Genomic DNA, 16,180 nt, shown 5'->3' with positions numbered 1-16,180 from the left:
TAATCGTTTGGTAGTACAGAACTTGAAAAAAGCTGAAAAAAGAGACCTGTCGAAGCTTTTCATCTTGCAGTCATCAGGAAATCAGTCACCATCACTGGTGCATTCTCCATCGCAATGCCCCTATCAATCAGAGTTCACTTGCCAACCAATTAGCGCTTACTTCTCATACAATATAAAACGGCGCTTTGCCTTATATTGGTATTTTTGCAAAGTGTCGTGGTAAGTGCAAGACAAAACGCTTCAACATGTCTCTTTTTTCAGCAATACTTTAAAAATACTTAATTGGCTGTAAAGTTTCTTGGGACACCTTGATGTCTTGAATGATGCTGTATAAATGCAAGTTTTTTACGCTATTAACCGCTTTTTATTTGGTCAGACCGTTACTTTATGCAAATCAATAAGACATCACAGCTCCATAGCGTTTTATGATGATAAAACCATTTTTTCTAGTTTTGCGAGTGATGAAGAGCTGATGCACCATCAAGCTTTGTTGGAGACAGAGTGCTGAGAGTGGATACATCTTGCAGCAGCATTAACCGACCACTGATTTTATAATATTGAAACGTTATTGCAGAATGGCTGAAAGAAAGCAAAACAACAGATAATAGAAGGTCGGAGAGCTGAAGAAGTTCCCAAAGGGTTCAGATGACATAGACCACAAGAGTAAGCTGGTTAATCTGTGACTAGTTATGTGAGCTTTAACTCTTAAAAGCCTGATATATGGAACTTGATTAAATGCTTTATTGAGGTTATAGCTCTCATCCACTAGTAGGTCAATGAGGCATTTTATTGTAATTCTCAGAATGATGCAATATTGGCAAAGCTGTGTTGATTACTTATCCCTAGTTCTCCTGAGAAGGTGGTTTCACGGACAGGGGAGGGATGGTTGAGTGGTTCCCCTTTTCTCTTCCTCTTTACTAACTGTTACAAGATGTGTTTTAAACCCCCTGAGTGCTGTGACTTTTGAGAACAGACACAAGAAAGGCTTTCTGTCACACGCACGCACGCGAAGAGATGATTATAAAAGATGTAACATGCACTTAGATTTCTAAGAGTCCGGAAGTCAATTTAACTTTCAATTCTCAAGATGGTAGCTGGAAACCTTGTAGTCCTGAGGGTTCTCTCTTGTTCACTGAAAATAGCGGAGTTTGGAAGCTTCTTGCTATGAACTCCAGTGTTTCACTTCATTCAACGGCAGGTTTCTGGCTTTTCCAGCCAAAGTTGTTCGCATCTCCTCGAGGTCTGCATGTCTATTAGTTATTGTTATTGTGAGTCTCTTTAATTGAAATGGAGAGAGACTGTCATCAGCACCTGGTAAGGTCACTCGCATTTTAAGTGACTAGCCAGAGACATACCCAGACATGAGTCTGTCCCTGCATCTGTACAGAAAACACAAAAGCAGGTTACCTGCCCCTAAACTCCATTTAAATTGTCCTTATTTCTTCTGGTTTTTAAAAAGTACAGTTTTCTCTTACACGTAAATCCGCAATCATAACTACATGGGCATAACAGTGGTGATGGGCATTCTCATTTAATTATAGCCATCTATTGTGGTGATGATACTCTGACAATGGGATAGACATGCAATTGCATTTACTTAGAATTTACAACACGGAAAAACAGGCCATATGGCCCATCTAATCCATACTTGTGTTTATGCTCCACACAGGCCTCCTTGCATCTTTCTTAAGTCTATCAGCAGAGCCTTCTAATCCTTCCTCCCTTGTTTATCCAGCTTCCCCTTAAATGCATTTAAGCTAGTGATCTCAGCTGGTCCCTGTGGTAGCGAGGTCTACATTCTCACCTCTCTAGGTAAAGAAATTTTTCCTGAATTTCTTATTGGATTTATTAGTGACTATCTTATATTTATGGACTATTGCCACTGCCATGAGTGGAGACATCTTCTCTACAGCTATCCTATTTCATTCTTTCAAATTTCTAAAGACCCATCAGGTCTCCATTCAGCATTCTCTTTTCTGGAGTAGAGAGCCTCAGCCAGTTTAGGCCTTCCTGATAGGTATAACCCCTGAATTCTGATACCGCACTTATCGTTCCCCCACCACACCCCCCATCTTCCCCAGTGTCTCCATTTCATTATTGTAGTATGGAGACCAGAATTGTGTATAGTTCATGTCCAAGTCTTGTTGGTGTGGAAAGTGCAGATGATGGTATTGCCATGATGTTGCTCTAGCCTTTTTCAATGTTGGAGGGGTCGGTCACATCTAGAGTACCGTGTATGGTTTTGGCCTTTTTTAGGAATCTCCAGAATTGTTACAGTGTAGGAGGAGGCCATTCAGCCCATAGTGTCTGTACAGGCTCTCTGAGCATTCTAACTTAGTGCCAATCTCCTGCCTTTTCCCCATAACCTTGCACATTGTTTCTATTTAAATAATCACCCAGTGCCTTCTTGAACGCCTCAGTTAGCAAGGAAGGATATAAGTGCTTTAGAAGCAGTTCAGTGAAGGTTCACTTGACTGATACCTTGGATGGGGGTGGGGGGGGTGGTGCGGGTGGGGTATGTATCTTACGAGGATAGGTTGGACGGGCTGGGCCTGTATCCATCGGAGTTTAGAAGATTGAGAGGTGATCTTATTGAAACATATAAAATCCTGAGGGGGACGTAACAGGGTGAATGTGGAAAGGATGTTTCCTCTTGTGGGAGAATCTAGAATGAGGGGACACAGTTTAAAAATAAGAGGGTCTCCCATTTAAGACACGGATGAGGAGAATTTTTTTCTGAGGGTCGTGAATGTTTGGAACTCTCTTCCCCAGAGAGCGGTGGAGGCAGGGTCGATGGATATTTTTAAAGCAGAGGTGGGTAGATTCTTGACTAAAAAGGGAGTCAAAGATTATAGGGGGAAGACAGGAATATGGAGTTGAAGTCAGATCAGCCTCGATCTTATCAAATGGTGGAGCTGGCTCGACGGGCTGAGTGGCCTTCTCCTGCTCCTATGTGTTTGTATGAAAGATGCTGTTGAAATCTGGTGGCAAGTTGCGCATGACTTAAGGAATGTGTATATATTGGTTTAAACTTTAGGAAAGGGGACATATAGCAAATAACGACAGTGCCTTAATGTTTTCTGTTTTGAAATTTCCTTTTGAGGTGATAGTTTTTTTTTATTTTCGGAGATAAAGCAGCTGCTGTCATGAAACATGAAGCTAATGCATTGTTTTAGTTTCATGACCCCCAGTGAAATATTTGTAAATAGATTTTCCAATCTACAATTGTTAAATGAAAAACAAAAGCTCCATATTGTAAATTTGATGAGACATTGCAAGGCACAGTACCAAAGTGATTATAGTGTAACCGGGGAGGGAATGGTGAAGTCTGGCCAAGACATTTTTCTATGTGATAGTTTATTTTTAATTACAGAAGGTTTATTAAAACCACTGTTGTATGAACTACACAGTCCATTTAAGTTTATCCTGCATGATGAGTATGGATTTTTCTCTTCTGGAATTTGCATCAACTACTAGGATAATGTGATGGGCGTACAAAAGGCTGGAGTGAGAGGAATAGAGATTTTCGGTGGGAGAGGAAAGGGCTTTAGGGCTGAAGGGGGTTCTGGAGTTGGGGAGGAGCAGTTAAAGGCAAGACTTTTAGATTTGGGGCATTGAGTGACTGGGAACTAATGTAGATTAACTATAAATGTGATGATTGATCGATTGGGACTTGGTGTTGGATTGGATTCAAGCAGCATAGCTTTGACCAAGCAAGGAGTTTAAAAATTATTCATTTATGGGACGTGAGCACCGCTAGCTAGGCCAGCATTATTGCTCATCTCTAATTGCCCTTGATAAGGTGGTGCTGAGCTGCTTGAACTATTGCGATCCATGTGGTGTGGGTGAATCCACAGTCCTGTTAGGGAGGGTGTTCTAAGATTTTGACCCAGTGACAGTGAAGGTACAACAACATATTTCCAAGTCAGGATGGTAAGTGGCTTGGAGGGGAACTCCCAGGTGCCGGTGTTCCCATGCATCTGCTACCCTTGTCCTTCTGGATGGCAACAGTTATGGGATTGGAAGGTGCTACCTAAGGAGCCTTGGTGAGTTCCTGCAGTGTATCTTGTAGATTGTACACATTGCTGCCTTTGTGGTGGAGGGAGTGAATGTTTGTGGATGGGGCATCAATCAACCAGGCTGCTTTGTCCTGAATGCTGTTGAGCTTCTTGAGTGTTGTTGGAGCTGTGCTCAACCAGGCAGGTGGGGAGTATTCCATCACACTCCTGACTTGTGCCTTGTAGATGGTGGACAGGCTTTGGGGAGTCAGGATTTGAGTTACTCGCCGTAGAATTCCAAGCCTCTGACCTGCTCTTATAGGCCCAGTATTTATATGGCTTGTCCAGTTCAGTTTCTGGTCAATGGTAACCCCCAGGATGTTGATAGTGGGGCATTCAGCCTTGGTAATGCCATTGAATATCAAGGGGTGATGGCTAGATTTTCTGTTGTTGGAGGTGGTCATTGCCTGACACTTGTGAGATGTGAATTTTACTTGCCACTTGTCAGCTGAAGCCTGGATATTGGCCAGGCCTTGCTGCATTTGGACATGACGCCTCAGATACTGAAGCATTCTGTTAATGGTGCTGAACATTGTGGAATCATCAGCGAACATCCCCACTTTTGACCTTATGATGGAAGGAAGGTCATTGATGAAGCAGACAAAGATGGCTAGGCCAAGGATACTACCCTGAGGAACTCCTGCAGTGATGCCCTGGAACTGAGATGACTGACCTCCAACAACTACAACCATCTTCCTTTGTGCTAGGTATGACATTTTGTGGAGGAATATGGGAGACCAGTAAGGAAAGCAATGGAGTAATCAAATCTGGGAATGACCAAAACCATGTATGAAAGGATGCAAATTCTGATGCAAGATACTATAAAACAGATGAAGGTACATTATGGAATTGCAGAACATTCCTTAAAACGGTTTATTTTTATGTGCATAGGAACAGGAGGATGTCATTTAGCCCTTTGAGCCTGTTCCTCCTTTCAGTTAGACCATGGCTGAGCTGTATCTTAGTTCCATCCACCTGCCTTGATTCCAAAACCCTTAGCTAACAAAATACTAATTCAATTTTTTTTTTAAAACTGTAAATCTATACTAGATCATTCTACTTTTGAATGAAACAGGGTAGAGTTTTAGATGTGATAAAAAACAAAAAAAACTGCGGATGCTGGAAATCAAAACAAAAACAGAATTACCTGGAAAAACTCAGCAGGTCTGGCAGCATCGGCGGAGAAGAAGAGAGTTGACGTTTCGAGTCCTCATGACCCTTCAACAGTTCTGCTGAGTTTTTCCAGGTAATTCTGTTTTTGTTTTAGATGTGAGTTTGCCAAAAGACTTCTACCTCACTTCAATCACCATTTCTGTTTCAGGTCCTGGTTGAACTATGCTTATTTTCAGCATTCAGTTTTTTTTTCAGATTTGTGGTAATTTTTTTTTCTGTCTCTCTTTGTGAATTCTAATGCACTGCACCTCAATGCTGTCTTGGAGATGCAGAAGGACAGAATCTGTAATAGTACGAACATACAAATTAAGAGCAGGTGTAGGTCAATCAACCCTTTGAGCCTGCTCCATCATTTGAAAAGAACAGGGCCCCATTTACCAGTAACTCTATGAGAGACTAACTACCCTATAAAGCTTAACCGGACAAGCCATACAAATACCGTGGCTACAAGAACAGGTTAGAGGCTGGGAATTCTCCAGTGAGTAACTCACCTAACTCCGTAAAGACCATCCGCCATCTACAAGGCACAGGTCAGGAATGTGATGGAATATTCTCCACTTGGGGCATTCTTTTATACTTCAGTTGGACATGGTACAAAAACATCCTATTGCATGTGGCAAAAATCCCAATGAGGGGAAAATGCCTGTTGCATGTGGCCACATGTTTTTACCATGTACTGACTGTTGGATTTGACTGAAATCCCAGTGTTGCTGCTGCCAGAGATGGACAGGGATTTGTTATTTATTTCACAAGCTGGAGCTTACAGTAGTTATCTGCAATGAGATGTAACACTGTTCGATTTAGTCAGTGCACTGTGCTTCCAAATTGCTTTATCACTCACTGCAGAAAAGCTGCTCTGTCAAATTTATTATCGGTAATTTCTTGTTGGCCAACTCATGTTAGTTCTGAAGCCATTAAGCTGTAATACTCAAGACTTTCACAATGAACGCACCGATCTCCCCAAGCAGGATCTTGACTTTTTTTAAAGCTGTCGTTTTTCTCTATTGTAATATCTTCTGCATCAACTGGATTGATTTCTGTAATCGCTGCCCCTAAAGTAATATTTTCCCTTCAGTAGCTGAGATCAGGAAGATCAAAGCATAGAATTTTGTTTTCTGTAGCCGTACATCTACATCAAGGCAGGTCCACCATACTTCCCCCAATCCTCTTTCTCCCCACCACTCCCCACATCCCCCACCTCCCCATTTGACATAGTTTATAGAAAGTTTTGGGATCCAAATTAATTTGCTTACAATGGTAATTACTTTTTATTTTGCAAAAATATACTTTATTCATAAATCTTCAACAACATTTCAAACCATTTCAAAATCACCATCACAAAAATACAATCAGGTTCAACTTTTACAACATGAATCACAAGGTGTATCAGTACAAACAATGAATATTACAATCATTGGCAGACATTCATTTTGAGCTGTACAACCCGAAGGGCTCTTTACAGTTCCCAGTCCCTCGGTGCACTATGGCAGAAAGGTCTTAGGCAGCGACCCTTCCCCATTGCGCCTTTGCGACGGCTGCCCCAAGCTTTAGTGCGTCCCTCAGTACATAGTCCTGGACCTTGGAATGTGCCAGTCTGCAACACTCGGTTGGGGACAACTCTTTGCGCTGGAAGACCAACAAGTTACGGGCAGACTAAAGAGCGTCTTTTACCGAGTTGATGATCCTCCAGCTGCAGTTGATGTTTGTCTCGGTGTGTGTCCCTGGGAACAGCCTGTAGAGCACAGAGTCCTGTGTCACAGAACTGCTCGGGAAGAACCTCGACAGAAACCACTGCATCTCTCTCCAGACCTTCTTTGCAAAGGCACAATCTACAAGGAGGTGAACAACAGTCTCTTCCCCACCACAGCCACCTTGAGGGCAACATGCAGAGGGGGTGAGACTCCTGGCGTGTAGGAAGGATCTGACAGGGAGGGCTTTTCTCACCACCAGCCAAGCTACATCTTGGTGCTTGTTGGAAAGTTCTGGCGATGAGGCATTCTGCCAAATGACTTTGTTACTCTGCTTGGGGAACCATCCCACTGGGTCCACCCTCTCCTTTTCCCTCAGGGCCTTTAAGACGTTACGTGCCGACCACTGCCTGATGGACTTGTGGTCAAAGGTGTTTCTCTGCATAAATGGAAATTACATTTATTTAATTAATTAATTACATTTTAAATGCCACTTGCTTATCTTGTGCATCCAGATAACCTCATTGTCCTCTCACAAGCTTTTACTCAGTGATCTAGTGTATAGTTTTCCACTGTTTTATGTAGGCTGCCAACACTGGTTAGGTGTTTTCCTGGAAGGAAACATGACCACCAACAGCCATGCTCTCATGTTCCTGCCATTGGTTACCTGACCCATCCATCATTGTGATGTAGTGCCTTCTCGAGCCAATTAGAGCAGACTCTTTGTTACCCAATTGGATGATTCTTAACCTTTAGTAAACCAGTCTTTTCTGCATCTCCAATATTTTCTAATTAATAAATGGAAGTTTTAGAAAAAGGGGAATCCCTTTGACATGTAATTCTAATGTGTGATGATGGTTTAGAAGCCTCTTTTTTTCTCTGTGCTGTGAGGTGCCACATTCACAATGAGCTGGTCATAAGTTAAATATGGATAAGGAAGGTGGTTTGGCCTTTTTAAGCTCAGTCATTTAGAATAAAACTTCCATTTTCTTTTTGCATTCTTTTTCCAACCATTGCATGATCCAGCTATCAACTTTTTTGCCCCGCAACTAACCTGGTAGTCTTTTCCGTATGGAAATTGCTGCTCATGTGAAGAACCGCTGAAAGTAGAATTCAGCTCTTTCTTTCTGTATTGTATCATTCTATAAATCAGTGCTCTCTTGGCCTGAGGCTGCTGTCATTAGTTATCCTGATTTTTGTAGTGGAAGCACAGTACAGTTACTTATATGAGCTGGCTCATGCATACACCATAACTTCAGAAGACCAGTCTAAAACTTCCCACTCCGGTAGAAGTAGCTTTTAATTTTATTTATATTGAACTGTGTGAGGAGTCGGACAAAAGCAATAAGGAAATTTATGCATATAAAAAATTTTTGACAGCCTAGGGCTGCCATCATTGAATATAAAATAATTCTCTTTCTTGTTTCTTCAGGATGAAATTGTTTGCTTTGGACACATTCCCCATTCCTGACCAAATTCTAATTCTTGCTCTTCTGGAGAATGTGTCTGTTGTGCTTTGACGTAGGCAAAAGAAATTAATAGCAGGCTATTCCTACCCTGATTCTGATTATCTCTACATGTTGAAGTGTTTTTGTGTGTGCATATTTATTCTGAGATATAAAAGACTGCATTTTGCCAGTTGCCTTATTCTTTTGCGTGACCATAGACGGCGATATGATATGGTAATTGCTATAGAAAATTCAAGCTATAGTCTGCTCTTAATTCAAGTTATTGGGTAACTCTTTTTTGCTTTGAACAAAAGCTTGGTCAAAGAGGTAGATTTTAAGGAGCACCTTGGAGGAGGGACAAAAGGTGGAGAGGCAGAGAGATTTAGGGAAGGAAATCAAGAACTTTGGGCCTAAGTGACTGAAGGCATGGACCCCAATAATGGACGCTCGAAGGCAGAATTTGATGAGTGCACATATTTATGTTTAATAAGCTTTTCACAAAGAAGTGATTGACGTGTGGAATGATCTTGAGTATTGCTGAAAAAAGAGACATGCTGTTGAAGCTTTTTGTCTTGCACTCATCAGGATATTTGCAAGAATAGTAATAGCAAAGGGAACATCAATTTGTACTCCTTGAGAAGAGAGTTAATTGGTTGGCAAGTGGCCTCTGATTGATAGAGTCATTGCCATGTAGAATGTGCCAGTTAATGGCCAAGCTTTCGTTCAGATTCAAACCAGGCAGGTCGACTCTGGCGAAGACATTGCCATGAGGAATGAACCAGGGGGAATGGCTACCCCCCAAGATTTTGTTTAGTTGATAAAGGTGCAATGCGTCAATATGTTTCTTCTGTCTGCAAAGGACAGGACCACCTGTGTGACTATATGGAGCTTCTAACATGTGTAAGCGAGCCACACTACAACCACATTGGAATGAGCTTTTGGGCAGGACAGTAGAGACAAATGACAAGAGATGACAATGGCAATAGAGATACAGTTAGAGGGAAAGATTGTAGGATCTTTCTGGATTGGTAAGGTCACCACATTCATCTTGGCTTATTTCTGACTCCCACCCTTCATAAACTTGACTTCAGCTGCCTGTATCCAAACTTGCACCAAGTCTCGCTCACCCATCACCCCTGTGCTCGATGACCTACATTGACTCCCAGTCCAACAATACCTGCATTATAAAATTTTCACCCTTGTTTTCAAATCCCTCCATGGTCTTGCTTCTCCCTATGTCTATAACCTCCTCTCATCCTACAACCCTTCAAGATATCTGCACTCCTCCAATTCTGGCCTCTTGCACATCCCAAATTTTCATTGTTTTGCCATTGGTGGCCATGCCTTCAACTGTCTACACCTGAAACTCTTTAATTCCCTCCCCAAATCTCTCTCTCTCTCTCTCTCTCTCTCTCTCCTCTAAGACACTTGTTGAGATCTCTTTCTGACCAAGCTTTTGGCCACCTATCCTAACATTTCCCTATAGGGCTCTGTATCAGATTTGGTCATAATGCTCCTTTGAAGTGTTTTGGGATGCTTCATACATTAAAGGTGCATTAAAATGCAAGTAGTTATTGTCATGGTCATGTGTGTAATTGAAAGTGGACAAATGGGTAAACTGCTCCACAGATTCTGCCTGTGCTGCCAAGCCGACAGCTGTCCTTCTCCTCTCACCCCACCTTATGGAGGAATGCGTAACTTCCATTTGCAGTGTTCTGACAATGGGCTCTGAGGTTATGAATTCGGCTGTGGGGGAGATCAAATACACTGGTCCATGGCACCGAATGTTGCTGTTCCAGTGCACTTTGTAGATTAGCCCCTCATGACCTGTTACCGCATTCAATTAGATCATGGCTGATGTGTATCATAACTCCAACTACCCACTTGAGTTCAGTAACTCTTGCCTAAATTTGGGAAATATGAAAGGATTTTGCTCATGTTCTTCACCTGTACCTTTCTTGGGTTGCAAGAATCTGCTCCATTGAAGACTCTGTGCAGCCAATGATGTCCCGATTCCTTGCTTTCTGGAGAATATGTAGCGTGAAGTGCAGTTGCATGGACTAACGTGTTTGACCTTCCCACACCATTCAATTCATAGCCTCATTCTGCGTCTGGTGGAGGTGTACTTTTCCATGGGATGGGGCAATATGGAAGAGCAGAATAGGAAAAAGCCTGGTAACTGATTTCCCACCCCTAAACACACCTAGGGTGACTTTTCAAGATGGATAAGAATGAAGGCAGCCATTTGACACATGCTAGTTCATCTTAACTCTGTATTTGGTTTTCAGTCCTGGGGTGTTCATTCACAATCTGCAGGATTAACATTAACTGCTCAACACTGACTGTTCAACTTGAGCGTTGATCCTTTTTAAACATGTGATGAGCCAGCTGCGCAGCTTTTAATTTAACCCATTTTTCTTTTAACGAAACAGAGAATGAGGAGACCATGCAGCAAAGCAAACCATCCTTCCTGGAGTATTTTGAACAGAAGGAAAAAGAGAACCAGGCAAACACCCACAGTAATCGGAACGCACAAGCACTTCAGAACTCCTCCGATAACTGGAAGGTACCGCAAGATGGGGACTTTGAATTCGTAAGTAACATAAAGATTGAACTTAATTAATCCTGACAAAGAAGTAATGGAAAATTTCAATCTGTTTTCCATTTTCCTACCTCAGCTGATTGCACTGTTGCCTCTGTTCTGAGGGTTTAAGGCTTATATCGGTAGACTGGACTGACACTTGACAACCCAGCACAGTACTTAGGGAGTGCTGGGTTGATGCTGGCTGTCATTCAAATGAGAAATTTGAACTATGCCTTGTTACCTAATGCGACCATGCTAAAGATCCCATAGCAGCAGCTCACAAAGAGAAGGGCATTCTCCCAGCGCCCTGGCCAACATTTTTTCCCTCAACTCATGGTCGCAATTAAATGTCTCTTTGTGAGACATTGTTATTGCGCTCCAAAATATTTTTCTGTGCACTTGGGTGTTGGGATTGTAATGAGGGGTTGTTTTAAACACCATCCATATTTTGTTTAGTTCTTTTCCCCAAACACAAGTATATAGTGAGACTTTAAAGTTATTTTGATTAGTGATTTTGATAACTTTTCATTCACCTGCCCTAATTCGCAAGCTGTGGTGCAATGAGGATACCAGATTTCCTTGAAATGAATTTGTACAAACTATGAGCAGTGATTTAAAATAACAGGAGGAAGCATTTGCTTCCAAAGCCTATATCTGGCTATATGCTACAGGCACAATAAGTTTGTAAATATTTAAGCGCTCTGTGAATTACTGAGTTCAGGCATTCATGGGAGTTTACAGTTTACTAGAATTTACAGCAAAGAAATGGGCCTTTTGGCTCAACTGATTTGTGATTCATACATGTGCTGGTGTATATGCAACATATAAGCCTCAATGCTATCACCATATCCCCATATCCTTCTATTCTTTTCTCCCTCATAACATAAGAAAGACAGGAATAGGAATCGCCCTTGCAACCCCCTCCACCCAAAAGTGGGCTCTACCATTCAATAAGATCATGGTTGATCTTCCACCTCAACTGTGCTTTCTCACACTATCCCCATATCCCTTGATTCTCTTGGTGTCCAAAGACCTATAAGTCTCGGTCTTAAATGTACTGACTGAGCATCCACAGTCCTCTGGGTAGAGAATTCCAATGGTGTACTTATCTAGCTGTCCCTTTAAAGGTATTTCTCACTGGACGTTTCATTGCAGCCTATCAGCCACATGTGGGTTTACATGCAAAGCGAAACAGCGTAAATCAGATGATAGAGTACTTACATTCTCAGAAAACCCTTTGTTTTGACACTTTCTAACAATTTAGGAACATAGTGGTTATGTTACAGGACTAGTAATCCAGGAGCTTAATGTACATAGCAGCTGGGGAATTTAAATTCAGTTAATTAAATAAACCAAGTAGCGTTAGTATTAGTGAGCATGTAACTGCCAGATTGTTGTATAAAACCATCTGTTTCACTAATGTCCTTCAGGGAAGGAAGTCTGCTATCCTTGCCCAGTCTGATCTATATGTGACTCCGGACCCGCTACAACGTGGTTAACCCTTGACTACCCTGTGAAGTGGCCTAGGAAGCCACTCAATTGTCAAGAGCAATTAGAGATGGGTAACAAATGCTGGCTTTGCCAGTGACACCCACACCCCACAAATGAATAAAGAAAGCACGCTGCAGCACTCACCCTCGTACATGTAACATAGTCCAAGTCTTTGTTCCCTTTGAAAAAAAGAGCATAAATTTACATCATTATTATCTGTTGTAGGTTTTCCTGGAAATAAATGGCATTCTATCTTAAAAAAGCCTTTGAATATTTTTAGCTGTTTTACAGAATACAAAGGAAGCCTCCAGTCGAAACCAAGTGCTTGTTGTTAGTTTGATCACTTCCTGATTAATCTTCCAGAAGGCCAGCATATTCTCCTGTATTGTCACTGGTTATAGTGAAAGATTGCATGTTTTTCAGCATTAGAATGCTCAATAAATGCTAAGGCTATTATTATAAAAACAAAAAAACTGCGGATGCTGGAAATCCAAAACAAAAACAGAATTACCTGGAAAAACTCAGCAGGTCTGGCAGCATCGGCGGAGAAGAAAAGAGTTGACGTTTCGAGTCCTCATGACCCTTCGACAGAACTTGAGTTCGAGTCCAGGAAAGAGCTGAAATATAAGCTGGTTTAAGGTGTGTGTGTGGGGGGGGTCTCTCTATCTCTCCGCCCCCCACACACACACCTTAAACCAGCTTATATTTCAGCTCTTTCCTGGACTTGAACTCAAGTTCTGTCGAAGGGTCATGAGGACTCGAAACGTCAACTCTTTTCTTCTCCGCCGATGCTGCCAGACCTGCTGAGTTTTTTCAAGGCTATTATTATGTCTGACTACAGCCACAGTTCCTGTGAGATGGCTCAGAGGCTAAGAGTAACATTCTGGGTTAGTGAACCGAGATGCCTGCATCAGAGCAAAGACGAGCAGGACACTGAAATGTCTAATAGAATATCAGATTTTTAAAAAATTCTTTTGTGATGGGAGCATCGCTGGCGAGGCCAACATTTGTTGCTCATCTCTAATTGCCCTCGAGAAGGTGATGGTGAGCTGCTGCCTTGAGCCGCTGCAGTATGTCAAGCGTTAGTACACCCACAGTGCAGTTAGGAAGGGAGTTCCAGGATCTTGACCCAGCAACAGTGAAGGAACAGCAATATAATTCCAAGTTAGGTTGATGTGTGGCTTGGAGGGGAACTTGCAGGTGGTGGTGTTCCCATATCCCATATGTCTGCTACCCTTGTCCTTCTAGGTGGTGAAGTTCGCTGGTTTAAAAGGTGTTGTCTAAGGAGGCTTGGTGAGTTGCTGCAATGCGTCTTGAATAGGGCACACGCTGCTCCCACTGTGTGTCGGTGGTGGAGGGAGTCAATGTTTTTTAAAGTGGTGGATGGGGTACCAATCAAGCCAGCTGCTTTGTCCTAGATGTTGTCAAACTTCTTGAGTGTTGTTGGAGCTACACTCATCCAGACAACTGGAGAGTATTCCATCACACTCCTGACTTGTGCTCTGTAGATGATGGACAGGTTTTGAGGAGTGAGAAGGTAAATTATTTACTGGAGATATCCCAGCCTCCAACTTGCTCTTGTAGCTATCATATTTGTTCAGCTAATCCTGTTAAGCTGTGCAGTAGTAGTTGAGCTCTGATAGAGTTGGAGGTAAACAGGGCCTTGTCTTAATAATTCAGAACTCGGAACATAATGTCTAACATTAGATGTGATTGTATGATTGGACAGCATTTGCTGAACAATCCCAAGTGTGCTAAGAATTACACTAACGACTAATTTAAGATTATTGTTTGGGCTCGCAATGTGACTCACTTAGCACTTGCTAGAAGCTACATACGTTCATATGCAGGGACTTGTCCTCGGAAGACAAAAGGAACATGTCCAGGCATTGCACCTTTCTTGAATTAAACAAAAGTATGGGGGACAGTAGTTCCCTGGTGCATTCTCCATGGCAATGCCTTGAGTAATCAGCACCCTTTGAAATTTGGCATTCATGTATCTGTCCTGATGAACGTAAGGCAAAAAGCTTCCACGGCTTGTATCTCTTTTCAGCCATACCTAAATGAGTTTCTTAAGGTACTTTTACACTACAGTCATAACATCAGGTTTTGACTGATGTGCTAGAAATTAGATAGTCAGATAGTGAAGTATAGAGCTGGAGTGTCCTCTTTATTCATTTGCAAACTTTCTTTCAAAGAGATGCACGTTACATATCGTACACCTCCAATCCAACACCCATAGATTCAGCCTGCTCTTAAGTCTGAGCATAGGTGAGTTACCAATCAAAACACACCAATTGAATACAATTAAACACCCAACTGATATACATTTAACATGCAGCTGGCACAGCTATCAAGTGGAAACCCGCTAGTTAGTTATAGTGTAGCCTGAGGTTTTCTTAAGTTTTCTGATTTTCCCGCAGCCCTCAAGGCTTCCTTTGCTGCATTTTAAATGCAGTGGGGCAGTTCAATTTGTCACACACTTACCCCACAAATCAAGCACAGGAGTGCAAGATCCAGCTCCCTACCATGTTTACAGCACTGAGGATTTGCTTGTATGCCATATTAGAAAGCTCTCACAGTAATGTTTAAAGAGGACCTGTGCATTACACGTAAACCATGAAGGTTCTGTTTCAGGGGTGAACCTACATGCAATGAATACGGTTGGGTGATTGGAGAAAATAGATGCACGTGTGTCACTTGCCTGCAGCTCCACACCCGGACACAAGCCGTGTAATAGAATACAGACTGCAGTCTCAAAGTTGCGTCCTTTTTGCAAATGTTTGCAACAGATTGCAATACATCATGTGTGATTTATTTGCATTTTGTTTTATATTGGTGTGCCATAAATATAAGACAGCCGCTAATAAATCCAGCAGGGAAGTCAGAAGAAACCTCTTTACCCAGAGCATGGCGAGAACCTGGAACTTGCTACCACCTGGAGTAGCTGAGGCAAATAGCAGAGATACATTTAAGGGGAAGCTAGATAAATACATGAGAGAGAAAGAAATAGAAGACCATGTTGATATGTTTGATGAAGTAGGGTGAGAGGTGGCCTTTGTGGTAGGTGATCTTGAATCTGTTGAGCTGTAAATTCTATGCATTGGTGTATTTAATATCCAAATTCCCTATAATTTATTCACTTTTGTTCCCTTCTTATTCAAAGAGCTAATGTCAGTGAGGATTGCTGCACTTGAAATGTATAACTGAGCAGAATGGGATCTTCGAGAATATAAAAACATATTGCTGGCCTGCACAGTGAAATAGGCTCTCAATCTACCCATGAGCAGTGGCATTCAGTGCTCCCAATGGTCCCTGTTTGACTCTAAATGCTCCTTTAGAACCCACCCTCTACAGTTTATTGATGTCATGGAGCTCATTTCTGGAGTCAGTGATATATACCTGATGTCTTATCATCTATCCATGATTACTGGAGTCTTACTGACCCATAATCCCCACGTCTATATCTACCCTATCAAACCTTTCCATAATTTAAAAAACCTTAAACAGGTCACTCACTCCTCAGTCTTTTGTAGAGAAAAGAACCTGAGGCTGTTGAGTCCTTAGCTAAGTTCTGGTATCATCCTTGTAAATCTTGTTTGCACTTTCTCCAGTGCCTCAATATTATCCTAAAATGTCGAGTGATATTCTACACTTCACTTCATTGGATATTTTTTGAGCTTTCTAAGACCAGAGTAAAGATTCTTCCTTCTCTATTTCCCACTGAAGTACTTCTGG

At 41.9% G+C, this 16,180-nt stretch overlaps 1 protein-coding gene across 3 annotated transcripts in view; it reads left to right on the top strand.

Annotated features, from left to right (window-relative positions):
• Positions 1 to 16,180, top strand: part of LOC121287464 (serine/threonine-protein kinase 3/4) — a 132,294-nt gene that overhangs the window by 74,377 nt on the left and 41,737 nt on the right. For 2 of the 3 annotated variants that reach the window (XM_041205372.1, XM_041205373.1), the window contains exon 10: positions 10,800 to 10,960. In XM_041205372.1, the coding sequence (XP_041061306.1) occupies positions 10,800 to 10,960 (161 nt within the window). Of the gene's footprint in view, positions 1 to 574; positions 664 to 10,799; positions 10,961 to 16,180 lie in introns of those variants that run through there. The other variant, XM_041205374.1, reaches the window with a different exon arrangement.

Source organism: Carcharodon carcharias, chromosome 14 (assembly GCF_017639515.1).
Source record: "Carcharodon carcharias isolate sCarCar2 chromosome 14, sCarCar2.pri, whole genome shotgun sequence".
NCBI lineage: Eukaryota > Metazoa > Chordata > Chondrichthyes > Lamniformes > Lamnidae > Carcharodon > Carcharodon carcharias.
The sequence above is the reverse complement of the archived record's forward strand: the minus strand, read 5'-3'. Positions and strand labels throughout refer to the sequence as shown.